The sequence below is a fragment of the Balaenoptera acutorostrata genome, chromosome 7 (assembly GCF_949987535.1).
Source record: "Balaenoptera acutorostrata chromosome 7, mBalAcu1.1, whole genome shotgun sequence".
Taxonomy (NCBI): Eukaryota; Metazoa; Chordata; class Mammalia; order Artiodactyla; family Balaenopteridae; genus Balaenoptera; species Balaenoptera acutorostrata.
Genome location: NC_080070.1, coordinates 108,684,610 through 108,699,171, shown reverse-complemented (window position 1 = coordinate 108,699,171; position 14,562 = coordinate 108,684,610). Strand labels below are relative to the sequence as shown.

At 47.3% G+C, this 14,562-nt stretch overlaps 1 protein-coding gene across 1 annotated transcript; it reads right to left on the bottom strand.

The window, feature by feature from the left end:
• Nucleotides 1–3,979: 3,979 nt before the first annotated feature.
• Nucleotides 3,980–8,031, bottom strand: PPIA (peptidylprolyl isomerase A). The gene is made up of 5 exons (XM_007187700.3): nucleotides 7,891–8,031; nucleotides 5,778–5,808; nucleotides 5,601–5,689; nucleotides 5,059–5,231; nucleotides 3,980–4,225 (listed from the first exon to the last, which is right to left on the bottom strand). The coding sequence occupies exons 1-5, from the start codon at nucleotides 7,957–7,959 to the stop codon at nucleotides 4,093–4,095; spliced, it is 495 nt and encodes a 164-aa protein (XP_007187762.1). The 5' UTR covers nucleotides 7,960–8,031; the 3' UTR covers nucleotides 3,980–4,092.
• Between the last annotated feature and the right edge of the window lie 6,531 nt (nucleotides 8,032–14,562).

Here is a 14,562-nt window from a genome sequence, read left to right as displayed (position 1 = left end):
TATAAAGATACACTTCATTCTGCTTTTTACAAAAACTGTAGCATATGTTATATTGTGTTCTACTGCTCTTTGTTTTCTTCACATAAAATTCTAGCTGAGGCTGTTTTGGAGATGCACTACCTTGTTCTTTTAAATTAATTAATTAATTAATTTATTTATTTATTTATTTATTTATTTATGGCTGCTTTGGGTCTTCGTTGCTGCACGCAGGCTTTCTCTAGCTGTGGCGGGTGGGGGCCACTCTTCGTTGCAGTGCGTGAGTTTCTCATTGCTGTGGTTTCTCTTGTTGCAGAGCACAGGCTCTAGGCTCATGGGCTTCAGTAGTTGTGGCACGCAGGCTCAGTAGTTGGGGGGGGGCCAGGTTCGATCCCTGGTCTGGGAACTAGATCCCGCATGCATGCCGCAACTGAGTTTGCATGCTGCAACTAAGAAGTCCCCATGCTTCAACTAAGATCCCGAGTGCTGCAACTAAGACCCAGCACAGCCAAAATAAATAAATAAATAAATATTTAAAAAATAATTCTGACACATATATATCTTAAGCATATTATTTTTCCTTAGAAAAGACTCTCCTATTTGTCTATTGTTTTCTTGTAAGGCCATGTCTCCTTCATGTCTGAGTTGTCTTTCATATAATGCAGAATACTAACTACCTTCTGCCAGATGCTTTATAGCTGCCTCAGCAACTCATTTCTTAATTTCTTCCCACTGCGCCACCAGGGAAGTCCCTACTTTGTTCTTTTAACAGCTGCATCCTATCTCATTACGTCAGTGATTTTTAGCCAGGAGGCACTTTGGAAATTTGTGGGCCTCTGACAGTGTGGATGGGGCCAATGCTGGACATATTATAATGCCTGAGACTGCCCCACTGACTTCCAAACGTCTGGCCAGATGTCAGTGTATGTGAAAAACTCATTTATAATTATGTAAATCTAAACTCCATTTTACATATTAACATGAAGGGTTTGGTTTTGGGTTGCTGAAAAATTTGAATATCCCTGGCACTTCCGAGGCCTCCAACTGCTGTGTAATGGAAGGGAAGCCTGAACTTCAGAAGGGCTTAAAGGCTACTGGAATCATGTCAAAGAGCCACAGAGGTCAACTTAGAGGGGCTTGTACTAGCCAAATTTGGGATGATTTGAGTATCAAAAACAATGAGTGCAGGAACTTCCCTGGTGGTCCAGTGGTTAAGACTCCGAGCTCCCAATGCAGGGGACCAGGGTTCGATCCCTGGTCAGGGAGCTAGATCCCACATGCCACAACTAAGACCCGTCACAGCCAAATAAATAAATATAAAAAATAATGAGTGCAATTGTTTGTAATGCGTTTAATGAAAATCCATGAGTCCATAGTGGTAGGAGGAGGGAGAGAGAGATTAGAAGATTACTCAATTTTTGGCAACTACACAATAATTGACTCAGGGGAATTCCCTGGTGGTCCAGTGGTTAGGACTCCTCACTCAGGGGTTCAGTCCTTGATCAGGGAACTTGGATCCTGTAAGCCACGTGGCGTGGCCAAAATAATTTTTTAAAAAAATTGATTCAGGTGAAGATCATTAATTGATGCTAAAAGAAAACAATCAGGTGAAAGGTCTGGGAGCAGGGTCTTCACACAGAGGCAAAGTATCATCCCACAGGTTACCTACTCAGCAGAAAGAATACAAAGTACCTTTCCAGTGGAGCAGTCTGACCTGTTGAGTCAGTCTGAGATTATATGCTACCTGACAAGAGGCAGGATTAAGTGCATATAGCATCACCTACAACGCCTTCCTGCATAAAATGTTGAACGTGTGTCCATTCAAGCTTCTCTGCCTAATTTCCAGTTTACAGAAAATACAAGAGCCAGAGGAACAAGCAAGTAACACAAAATGGAGACATCAGGCAGCTCCAAAATCAGGGACATTCGACGAAGTCAATGTCCTGGACTGTTTAAGTTGATGTCAAAAAAAAAAAAAAAAAGCAGAGGCCAAGACCACACAGTGTAGGACTCAATTTATATGAAATGTCCAGAAAAGGTAAATCTAGAGTCAGAAAGCCAACTTGTAGTTGCCAGGGACCGGGAGTGAAAGCAGGAGGGACTGCAAATGGGCACAAGGTCTTCCTCGTGTGGTGGATCATGGTGATGGTTGCACAACTCAGTAAATTCACTAAAATTATTGTACTCTTAAAATGGGTGAATTTTATGGTATATAAATTATCTCAATAGGCTTTTTAACATTAATAAATAGAAATTACAATATGTTAAAAAGTGGAAGGACTGTTCTAGATTGAAAGAGACAAAAGAGACCTAACAATCAAATACAGTGTGTGAACCTAGGTTGGATCCTTGGGGGCCGGGGAGAGCGTTATGAAAGACATTCTGATTGTATGTAAATTATACTTTTATAAAGCTGATTTTAAAAACACCTCTAGGGACTTCCCTGGTGGTGCAGTGGTTAAGAATCTGCCTGCCAATGCAGGGGCCCACGGGTTTGAGCCCTGGGCCGCTAAGACCCCACATGCCACAGAGCAACTAAGCCCGTGTGCCACAACTGCTGAGCCTGCACTCTAGAGCCCACGAGCCACAACTACTGAGCCCACATGCCACAACTACTGAAGCCCACGCACCTAGAGCCCATGCTCCACAACAAAAGCCACGACAATGAGAAGCCTGTGCACACCGCCAAGACCCAACGCAGCCAAAATTAAAATTAAAAAAACCACCACCTCCAGAACCAGTGGGGGAAATCTGAATAAGGACCATACACTGCAGGTTTTATGGATTTTGCTTATTTTCTGAGGTGTGCTAAAGGCACTGGGTGAGCCCTACCTTACTGGATGCATGGCTGGCCCACTTCTCTGGAAGCAGCACTCGTGCTTAGGGAAGCTGAGGCCACACTGTAATCCAGGTTCTGCTCACCTTGCCTTGCTGGAGGCCTTCCTCATGTAGCAGCCACTTACCCTTTGCACAACTAGGTTTAAACTTGCTTTTCCAAAACTAAACAGTATGTTTTTAGGGACACACATAGGTGATAGATCGATAAACACAAAAGCAAAATCAGGGTGCCCTCAAAAAAAAAAAAATTGTGGGCCTCTGGTGAGGGATAAAGTATGCAACTGGGGAGGACTCCCAAGGGGAGTTCTTGATCTTAAAGGCAACCATGTTCATGAACATAAAGGCCTCATCTGGACCAGATTATGGCTCAGACTGCCAGGTCTGCACTATGGAATGAGTGCAAGACCTCAAATGACCATGAGGGCCTCTACAACTAGCGAGGGAGAAGTTCCCTAGTCTATAGACAGTTACCTGGTCACCAGTTGGTCTGGGGCAAGGCAGAGCCAGACGCCTTCTGCAGGTAGGCTGCGCCACACCAGGCCTGCCTGCCTTTCTCTGCTGCAGACTGAACTTCACAATTGAGCTGTCATAAACCCCGTACTCTGCAGTTACATTCTCAAACAGCTACAGATATCCCAAGAACATGGTCCAAAGACCCTTCCCCACAGAGGCTAAAGCTTGACATTATTTCCCTCAAGGAGGGCCACCACAGAATATGCCCAAATTAAGCTTTGTTAAAATTAGCTATGATTTTCAATTTGTTAATTTTGATGGATAACCCTAAATATGCCAAGTGAGAATTTTCCACTGTCACCCTTAAAGGAGTACTGCTCCAACCTGGTCACAATCTCGAAGTTCCATTTTCTCCCTGCCCAAGCCTACATCTTCAGTATTCCACTCACAGCTTGCCCTTGGGATACTCAATCAGCAACACTTAATTCTTGGATCAGGGAAGCAAAAAACAAGATACTCTTTTAAACAAACACAGCAACTGTTGTCTTAGAAGTAACATGTTGCTGCTTAAATGAAACCTGCATCAACACCCTAATCCAAACAAGGACAGACAACGGTTGTTTAGTTTTTATTTCATAACCATAATCTTAACTTTGCAATTCAGCTAAACTTGGAGGGGAGTAAGGAAAATATGGAACCCAAAGAAGTGCAATGAGAGGACAAAGATTATAGTATATTTTGAGCAGATGGGGATGAAGGGGTGCTCTCCTGAGCTACAGAAGGAATGGTCTGGTGGTTAAGATAAAACACAAGTCAAATTTATTATTAGATTTGTCCACAGTCAGCAATGGTGATCTTCTTGCTGGTCTTGCCATTCCTGGACCCAAAGCGCTCCATGGCTTCCACGATATTCATGCCCTCTTTCACCTTGCCAAAGACCACATGCTTGCCATCCAACCTGGAAACAGAAGAATAAACATTACTAACTGCGACCTGCAGGTAGTAATGAAACAAGAGAGAAATAAGCAGCCTGCATTGTGCATTGGGATAAGAATAGTGTCCCACAAATCAATATAGCATACCCAAGCAAGAGAAGACCAGAAGAGTGGTTTATCCAGCTTTTAGTACTAGCTAATGTCGACTAGTTAAATACTAGAAACATTTTATCCTTTTACCTAAAAAAAAAAAGTGGTAACACCAGATTACTTTAAGCCAGTCTAAAAAAGGTGGTCTCCAAGAGTGTTTAATCACTGTTTAGAATCCTAATTTTAGAATGGACCCCTAAAAATGAGCAAACAAATCACATGCTAATTAGATGAAAGCACCACTCTTAAATTCAACTACTCAACAAAGTGCCCTGGTTTTGCTATTACAGTATCTCACTTTCTTTTTTTTTTTTTAGTTTATTTATTTTTGGTTGTGTTGGGTCTTCGTTTCTGTGCGAGGGCTTTCTCTAGTTGCGGCGAGCGGGGGCCACTCTTCATAGTGGTGCACGGGCCTCTCACCATCGCGGCCTCTCCTGTTGCGGAGCACAGGCTCCAGACGCGCAGGCTCAGTAGTTGTGGCTCATGGGCCCAGTTGCTCTGCGGCATGTGGGATCTTCCCAGACCAGGGCTTGAACCCGTGTCCCCTGCATTGGCAGGCGGATTCTCAACCACTGCGCCACCAGGGAAGCCCAGTATCTCACTTTCTATAGCGCACTATCTAAATTGTGACTATTCATGTCCTTCTACTACTTTAGAGCAGGAAACAACAGGGAAAGGTTGCCTTTGCTATATGTTCTGCTCTTACCACTCAGTCTTGGCAGTGCAGATGAAAAACTGGGAACCGTTTGTGTTGGGGCCAGCATTTGCCATGGACAAGATGCCAGGACCCGTGTGCTTCAGGAGGAAATTCTCATCATCAAATTTCTCCCCATAGATGGACTTGCCACCAGTGCCATTATGGCGTGTGAAGTCACCACCCTGTGAACATAAAAGAGGAACCTGTCACTTTTCGCAACACAATTGGAAAACATGCCAAGTGTGCAAGGTTCAAACTTTAAAACTCAAGTTTAAACTAATTAGAAGGTGCAAGTGGAACCAAAATGGTAGAATTAACATTTTAGTTCATATATGCACTTAAAAAAAAAACAAAACATTTGTTTATTACCGACCACAGCAATTTAGATGGCATGGTATCAGTGCAAAATTGTCAAATAGACATATATAACAGAAAATAAAGTATAAAAGTAAACTGGCACCAATGCAGACAGACCATATGTGCACATTCTGAAGTGTTCTGGCTCAATCCCAAATTAAGAGAACCCAAATCAGTATCAGTAAATTTCATACCTGGCACATAAATCCCGGAATTATTCTGTGAAAGCAGGAACCTTTATAACCAAAGCCTTTCTCCCCAGTGCTCAGAGCACGAAAGTTTTCTGTAAAAATAAAGTGTATATGTATATAGACACAACAGTTAAAATCAGAATACCTTTGTTAAACATTCAAAAAATAAATAAGACTAACCTGCTGTCTTTGGAACTTTGTCTGCAAACAGCTGTTAAGAGAAAACGACAGCTAATGAAAAACATCTGCTTACATATTTTGTTGCTTAGTACCCTTGCCTTTAGGGGCTTCTGAATCATAAATTCATTTTCTCACTAGAAGAGAATGCTTCTCCAGTAATTACTCTGAATCCCAAATAAGAACTGCTCCTGACAGCCTTAAGGTCCTGCGGGGTTGGGTTAGCAACATGACACCCAAAGACATGCCAAAAATCCAGAACCAGGAATGACTCAAATAGTGTGAGGCTTCTAAAAAGTGACTTAAAACTTTTATGTGTATCACACCTACTTCTAAACAGATACATAGTCTCTCAAAGGTACATCACCTCCCCCAACTTCAGCTTGAACCTAAAGACAAGAACTTTCAAGAACAGTAAGTACTCCTGCACGATCAGGGAGTAAATAGCTGTAATTTTAGTCACTGGTAATGAAAATGCTACTACCTCCAATCTGTTAACATAGCTTTATGGATTGGATGAGCAGTCACTTCTTGGTTTCCAGGTCCCTTACCTAGTAGTGGGGTAAAAAATAAAGATTGGTTTCTAGAACAACTGCTTCGAACCTTTCCTGCATATATCAAACATTTTGGCTAAAAAAGCTTAAATACCGTAGAAAACGCAAGCCCTTGCATAAAGACAGTTTAAAGTACTTTATGAACTATTCCACAGACCTGTGATTTAAATCTACTGAAATCCCTGGATGTTTCTTAGAAGACTTGTTATTTAGCTTCTAAGTACTGTATACAAAACACACGGTCTCTTGTAAGTATTAACGTGTCTCCAACCCTTGTACTCACTCGTTTCCCTTTTAGACTCTTACTAAAGTTAAAGCTGCAGTGGCAGTTCCACCTCCATTCTCACCAAGGGATCTGTCAGAGCGCCTCTCTCATTTCCATTAAGCCCTGTGGCTAACCTGAGACACACAAGCTACAAAGGGTTAGGCTCAGGCCAAGTTTCCACGTGGCCCCTGGCCAATCATCAGCTGACTTCAGATAAACGTGGAGTATACATCTACTGGATGTAATATTTCTCCAGAGAGTTTTTACGTCAGGGCAAGTTTCCACATGGGCCCTGATCAATTCTTAGCTCTGACTACAGTGAGAGTGGGCTACAGACTGATCTGCATGGGGGGCTATCTAAGCTTGGACTAAGATCCTACAACCCGATCACTGGCGGCTCTTTGAGCAGTGGTAAAAGAGGATAAAACCACTTAGGGCTACACCCCAAGACCTACCATGTTGGGTTAACTGGAACGGAATCGCATTTACCGTTTGAAGAGCCCGCCGAGTTACTTAGCTACCCTGCTGTGATTACAAACTGATTAAGTACCCATAACACGCCTAAACTAATTAGGAAACCACGGGAGAAAGCCTGCCGCGCTGCCGGTCTCGACTAGCCCGTTCTGCGCGGGGACGACTGGGAGGGGCCCGGGCGCCTCCCACCCGCCGTCACCGCAGCGGAAGGCGGGCCTCGGCGCCAGCGGAGGGAAGGCGGCCGGCACATTTCCGCTCGGGGTGGGGGCGGGGAGGGGCCTCTTTTTACATCAACCTCGCGATTTTACAACACCCGGGGAAGCCCTCGAGCCGACCGACCCCGCACCCTTATCACCCACCCCTGAACTAGCAAGCGTCCTCCGAGACAAGGGATGGGCTACTATCCCCACCGGCCCTGGCGCGCCCGGCGCGGGAAAAGGCACCCTTCAGGTGCGGCCGCCGTGTCGGCTCGAAGGAAGCGGCTTCCGAGTCCTCGAGGGCGGCCCCGGGAAGGTCGCGGCTGCCCGGGGCCGGCGCCCGCCTTCCGTTTGGGGGCGTTGCCGACCCTCAGGGCCCAGCGGTCCCACGCGGCAGCCAACGGCTCGCGGCCCGAGCACGTGCGCGGCCGGAAGGGCGCGGCCGCGCCTCCCCCGCCCGCCCCGCCTTTGTCTGCCCGCCGCCCCCGGCCTCCCAAAATGGCCCCTCGTCAGGAAATGGCGCCGCGCCGCCCGCGTTCCTCAGGCGGGGTGCCTGCACCCAGCCCCTCGGCCTCACCCCCCGCCGCCCGGTCAGGCCCACCCGGCGCGCCGCCGCCCGCCCCAACCTCGAAGGAGACGCGGCCCAAGGGCTCGCCGTCGACGGCGATGTCAAAGAACACAGTAGGGTTGACCATGGTTGGGCTGCGCGGGATGTTCCGGGGTGGCGGCGTCTGCAAAGCAGCACGAGCCCCACCGCCCGCCTCTCTTATAGCCGGTTCAGGCCCCGCCCATGGCCGGTCGCGCGCCTCATCTCTGGCCAATCGCGACCGTGGGTCAGTCGAAGTGACGGTGTGGCTGGGCCTATGGGTGGAGATGGCGCCGGAGAGGAGGGACGGGAGACGCGCGTGCGCGCTGCAAGATGCAGGCAGGTTCCCGCCCGCCGACTCGGTCTCCGCGTTGCGGCGTGGGGTCGCGCGCCCGCGACTGGTTTGGGGACGGGGCTTGGAGACCGCCCTGGTGGGCCGGTTGGGTCGGTGGGAGCCCGAGAGACACGCACCTGCCTGGGCCCTGGGCCAGGACGTCTTCCCATCGCGCAGAGGGGGCAACTGAGGCAAACGCAGGCCTCAAGGTCGCGCCGCCCGCCAAGGTCGCTCGGGGTCCAGGGCCCGTGCTGCTCTGGGAGGCCAGGTGGCTTTGGGCATCACCATTTTCCCACTGCAGATGAGGATGAGGCGCAGCCGCCGCCCTCTCTCCCTTCCCCCTTTCTCCCCTAGTCTGAAAGGTTATGAAATGCTTCCAAAATACCCTACTTTCCGAAAATATCTTGTACACTCTGCTTGAATTTTCTCCAGGAGGAAGACATTAAAACAAGAGCCTGTCACTTCCCTGGTAGCGCAGTGGTTAAGAATCGCCTGCCAATGTGGCGACATGGGTTTGAGCCCTGGTCCGGGACGATCCCACGTGCTGTGGAGCACCTAAGCCCTTGCACCACAACTACTGAGCCTGTGCTCTAGAGCCCGCAAGCCGCAGCTATTGAGCCCACATGCCACAATTACTGAAGCCCAGGCGTGTAGAGCCCGTGCTCCGCAGCAAGAGAAGCCACCACAATGAGAAGCCCGCCCGCTGCAACAAAGACCCAACACAGCCAAAAATAAATAAATAAATTTATTTTTTAAAAAAAGAAAAAAGTGAATTCCCTTAGGCAAAGATATTAATAATACTTTTATTACTAGTACTAAATGCACTTATATGGCCCTGGTCTTTTGTTCGGAAAATCTTGAAAAGAAAATTTATATATCCTCTGACATTCAGAATGTTATTTAGTATCTCCAAAACCAGGATAGGGTTGTGAGAAGCAAATGAGAGTCCTTATGAAAGATGAAATCCAGTATCTGGCATCATGCCATCGCTATTAATAATGGCATTGTGAGCCTACATGTGCTCAGAATTTATAGAGAGTGTGGTTTTGTTCTCACAGCCACCCCCAGAATCCCCATTTACAGATGCGGAAAGTGAGCATCCTTCATGTTAAATAGCTTGCTCAGAGTAACCAGCTTAGGAGTATTAGCAAAGCCAGAACTGGCAACTGCTTTTTTGACCATTCCTCAGCACCAGTGCTTTGTGACCTTGAGGAAGCTGCTTGTCCTAATCTGACACTGAAAAAATGACCCGAGGCCCTCAGGCATAAACTCCCTCAACTTCTCTCTCCTCCACCCTGAACCTTAAAGCAGTTAGGAACCCCTCCTAAGAAATAAATGAATAATAAGATCGTCACTTATGACTTTCCTCGCATTACTATTCAAAGCCCTCCCTTCTCTTCACCATCAACATAGTCCTCTCACTTCTACCAAGAACTCAGAGGGGCACCCTCCACCTGCGAGGGCTAGAGGCAGTGAGGGGAAGCCAGGCTGTGTCCTGTGCAGGCCCCAAAGACGGGGGTCTCTGTGGCGGGCACGCAGGCGTGGCCAAAAGGATCCTGTCTGCAGCCAGGCCATCCTGGGCATTACTGACCTGAGTTAGGTGGTAAAATGTGCAGTAGTTTTTTGTTCTGTTTTGTTTTCTCTCTCTCTGTCTCTTTGACTTATGTATGCATTTCTTTTTCTTGCTGCACTGTGCAGCGTGCGGGGATCTTAGTTCCCCAAACAGGGCTCGAACCCTCGCCCTAGGCAGTGAAAGCACGGAGCCCTTAACCACTGGACCGCCAGGGAATTCCCTGCATTTTCTTTTTTAACAGCTTTTAACAAGTGAATTTCATGGTATGGAAGTTTTATTGAGATGTAGTTTACATACCATGAAATTCACTTGTTTTAAGCGTACAATTCAGTGACTTTTTAGCAAATTCAGAGCAGTGCAGATATCACCACAATCTAATTTTAGAACATTTCCCTCACCCAGAAAGAACCTTGTGCCCATTTTTAGTAACTCCCTGTTTCCACCCAATAACTGCTTTTAAAATTGTGTAGTTAAAAATTGATTTAGACTTGTGGTTTCAACTGGAAATATTAAAGTTTATATATTACTTTTTTTTTTCTTTTATTTTTGGCTGCACTGGGTCTTCGTTGCTGCACGCGGGTTTTCTCTAGTTGTGGCGAGCGGGGGCTACTCTTTGTTGTGGTGCATGGGCTTCTCATTGTGGTGGCTTCTCTTGTTGCGGAGCATGGGCTCTAGGTGCACGGGCTTCAGTAGTTGTGGCTCACGGGCTTAGTTGCTCTGCGGCATGTGGGATCTTCTCAGACCAGGGATCCAACCCGTGTCCCCTGCATTGGCAGATGGATTGTTAACCACTGGGCCACCAGGGAAGTCCCTACATATTGCATTTTAACATTTAAGAGAACTTTAGGTTCAACCTATTTAAAAGTTTATCAGAATTGTTTAATGCTCAGGGAGGTTTTTTCATTGTTCATTTGGACGATGAAGTGCTTTAAAAGGAAACCAAATGTATTACATCTATAAATGCAGTTTAAATGTTTGAAGATATATTAAAAGAGTTCAAATCTGCCATACCTATAAAGAGATGTGTAAGCTGAAGAACTATGTTTTGAATTGTAGTTTAATAAATTAAATATCAGCTGTTAAAATATAACAAAATAACTCCTGAGTAGTCTTGCTACATAAGAAAAGATGCAGGGCTCCAATTCTCACATCAGGGAACCCAGGGGACTTTACTCCTCACCCCACCAGCCCGTCCTCAGCTCCAGCCCCATCACTTCACAGCTTCACAGGTGCCACCACCTCCCTTCCCCTCCCACATCCCCCAAGTTCATGTTCAAGATCGTCTGGCTGCCGCAGAGACTAAGGAAGGGGGAGAAAAGGAAAAGGGCAGAAGGCTCGGGAGTGGTGTCATCACAGTCTTGTTTGCAAAGCTTTCCCAGGAGCCCCACCCAGCGGCTTTCACCCTTGGCAGCAGGAATCCAGGATGATGAATATTTTGATCTGGGCACATTGCCACCTGAGCCACCCAGCTTCTGATAGTAAGGAGGAAGGCAAGATGGCTGCTTTGGAGAGACAGCAGGCAACGTCCGAGGCAACAACTTTTGCTGACCCAGCAGAAAAGGGATGGACTGGGAGGGACCGGGGGAGTTCTCAGTCCTTAGGAAACCTGCACGTCAGGGCACAGGGAGAAACCCACCTCAGCCTGGCCTGGGGGAGGACCACCCCCGCAAATGTTGGATTTGATGGCAGGGTGGGCGGGACCGGGGTGGGGCTGCATCTGCTTAGTGAAGCCCAGATCATTCTCCATCTCCCTGGATCACCCCAGATCACCGGAGGCTGGGAAAGGTGGTGTCTGGTGTGCTCACATAAGGTGGGGAATTTCCCTAACACAGAAAGGGGCACAGTAACCAAAAAGGGGGAAATGAGGCCTAAGTTAGTTAATTCAAGATTCCAGAAAATATCGGGTGCCATTATTATGATCATTATTTAATTCTCATAGCAATCCTTTGAAGTAGATACTATTATTTTGGGGTTTTTTTTTTTTTTTTTTTTGGCGGCGCTGCACGGCATGCAGGAATCCTGACCAGGGATGGAACCTGTGCCCCCTGCAGTGGAAGCGTGGAGTCCTAACCACTGGACCACCAGGGAATTCCCTATTTTTCCTGTTTTTCACAAGAGGAGACAGAAGCTCAGAGAAGTTGAGTAACTTCCTCAAGGTCACACAGCTGCTAAGAGGTAGAGCCAGATGTCCATTCTACCTGGTTTTGGGCCCTGTGCTCCTCACCACCATGCCACATCCTGAAATTTTAAAAAATTATGGTAAAATATACATAACATAAAGTTTACCATTTTTGCTATTAAGTGTACCATTCACAGGCATTAAGTACATTCCTATTATCGTGCAGTATCCCCACCATCCATTCCAGAACTTTTTCATCTTCCCAAACTGAAACTCTGTCCCCACTGAACACTAACTCCCCATCCCCTCCCCCAGCTCCTGACGCCCACCATTCTCCTGCTTTCTGTCTCTATGAATTTGCTTGTTCTCGGAACTCCATGTGAGTGGAATCATACAATATTTGTCCTTTTGTGACTGGCTTATTTCGCTTAGCATAATGTCCTCAAGGTCCATCCATGTTGTAGCATGTGTCAGAATTTCCTTTCTTTTTGTAGCTGAATAATATTGCATTGTTTATCCCTCCTTCCATCAATGGACACTTGGGTTGCCTCCATCTTTTGGCTATCATGACAAATGCTGCTATGAACGTGGGTGAGTCCTTTCTTTCAATCTTTTTGTGTATATACTGTGAAGTGGAATTGCTGAATCAGACAATAATACTGTTAATTTTTTAAGGAACTGCCATACTGTTTTTTAAATTAATTAATTAATTTATTTATTTTTGACTGCGTTGGGTCTTTGTTGCTGCGCGTGGGCTTTCTCTAGTTGCGGTAAGCGGGGGGCTACTCTTCGTTGCGGTGCACGGGCTTCTCATTGCGGTGGCTTCTCTTGTTGCGGAGCATGGGCTCTAGGCACACGGGCTTCAGTAGTTGTGGCTCGCGGACTCAGTAGTTGTGGCTCGTGGGCTCTAGAGCGCAGGCTCAGTAGTTGTGGCACACGGGCTTAGTTGCTCCGCGACATGTGGGATCTTCCCGGACCAGGGCTCGAACCTGTGTCCCCTGCATTGGCAGGCGGATTCTTAACCACTGAGCCACCAGGGAAGCCTGCCATACTGTTTTTCACAGCGGCTGCACCATTTTACATTCATACCAGCCATGCACAACGGTTCCAGTTTCTCCACATCCTCACCAACACATGTTATATTTTCTGTTTGTTTGTTTTTATAATAGCCATCCTAATGGGTGTGAGGCAGTACTTCATTGTGGTTTTGACTTGCATTTCCCTAATGATTAGTGATGCTAAGCATCTTTTCTTGTGTTTTTGGCCATTTCTGTGTCTTCTTTGAACAGAGAAACATCTATTCAAGTCTTACCTATTTTTCAGTTGGGTTGTTTGGCTTTTTGTTGTTGAATTTTAGGAATACTTTACATATTCTGGATATTAATCCCTTACCATATATATGATTTGCAAATATGTTCTCCCATTCTGTGGGTTGCCGTTTCATTCTGTTGATAGCGTCATGATTTTTTTTTTTTTTTGAGTGCCCAGGTTGCATCCATTGGCTGGATCTCAACTTTGGCTGCATGATAACTCACACTCAGTTTTGACGTGTGTGTGGGTCCGACCACCAAGGGAAGGTCAACATTACTCACAAAGCTCAGTTCTCCAAATTCCTGGGGTGATTTCAGCAAAGTTCCTGTGGTGACCATCCTGGCCTCCTCCTCTAATGCTGAAGGTGGAACTACAGTAGGTGAAGACAGAACCAGGAGGGGAAACTGAGGCAGGGACCATTCAGTCCTCTGTCCAAGAGCAGCTACGTCATGTATAGAGCCCATAGCAAAATGAAATGTGGGGCCCCTTATTCAAAAATTGTCAGGGATTCCAAGACAGAGACGGCAGAGCATTAAACCAAGCACAGGGCCCTTCTGAGCAGGGAGCCCTGTGGGGCTGTGTGGGTCACATGCCCCTGATGCTGGCCCTGCCACTGCCTTTGGTGGAAAACCGTCAATCCCTGGGAGCCCTGGACACAGGGGACTTTACACACCCCCCTGGCTCTTTTCCAAGAGTCATCACCAAGTGCTCATGAGGAAGACGGGAGGCTGGTCCAGGAGATGGAGAAGACTCCCTGAGGCTCTGAGGGAGGAGCAGGGGTCCTGAGAGACCCTCCAAGGACAGGGGCTCTGCAGTAAGCACCTGGTAGTGACTGTCTGCCCTGGGGGATCATGAGTAAGACCTGGCCCTGAGGGTCAGGCACGTGGCGCTACTGGAGCCTGAGGGTGGACATGCCAGGCCCTACACCGTGTACCAGTGGGGGTGTGTCAGGAGAGCTGAGGCCTCCTGAAGGACAGGCACATGGGGCCTCTGAGAGCAGGGGGATCAAGAGAAACACTACAGGTGTCCCCAGGCCACACCGACTGCCAGGCAGTGGCCATCCACCACTGAGAAGGTGAAAGAGCAGAGTGAGACCACCCGCCAAGGTGCAGGGGCACAGGGCCTGCTGCAACAGACCCTCACACACTCACATGCCAACCCTGCTAAAGGAAGGTCTGATCCTGCTGCCTGTGGCGAACTGAATCTAAAGCAGCAACAAAGTCCAGACTCAGCTCACCCACAGGCCAGATGGGCTGAGCCCAGCACCAACAGCCAACACAGAAGGATATGCCGTTTCCTGGGCATCCAACTCTTTACTTCAGCCTCTGCTATTCTTTACACACTGTGCTTGGTATTCAGTGACAAATCCTGCCTG

Bases quoted from the DNA above. Each gene is read 5' to 3' on its own strand.
- PPIA (XM_007187700.3), bottom strand. From the start codon at position 7,959: ATGGTCAACCCTACTGTGTTCTTTGACATCGCCGTCGACGGCGAGCCC. The intron at 5,690-5,777 runs GTTAGTCTTATT...TTATTTTTACAG, and splicing joins CAAAGTTCCAAAGACAGCAG to AAAACTTTCGTGCTCTGAGC. The intron at 4,226-5,058 runs GTAAGAGCAGAA...TTCTGTTTCCAG, and splicing joins TGCACTGCCAAGACTGAGTG to GTTGGATGGCAAGCATGTGG.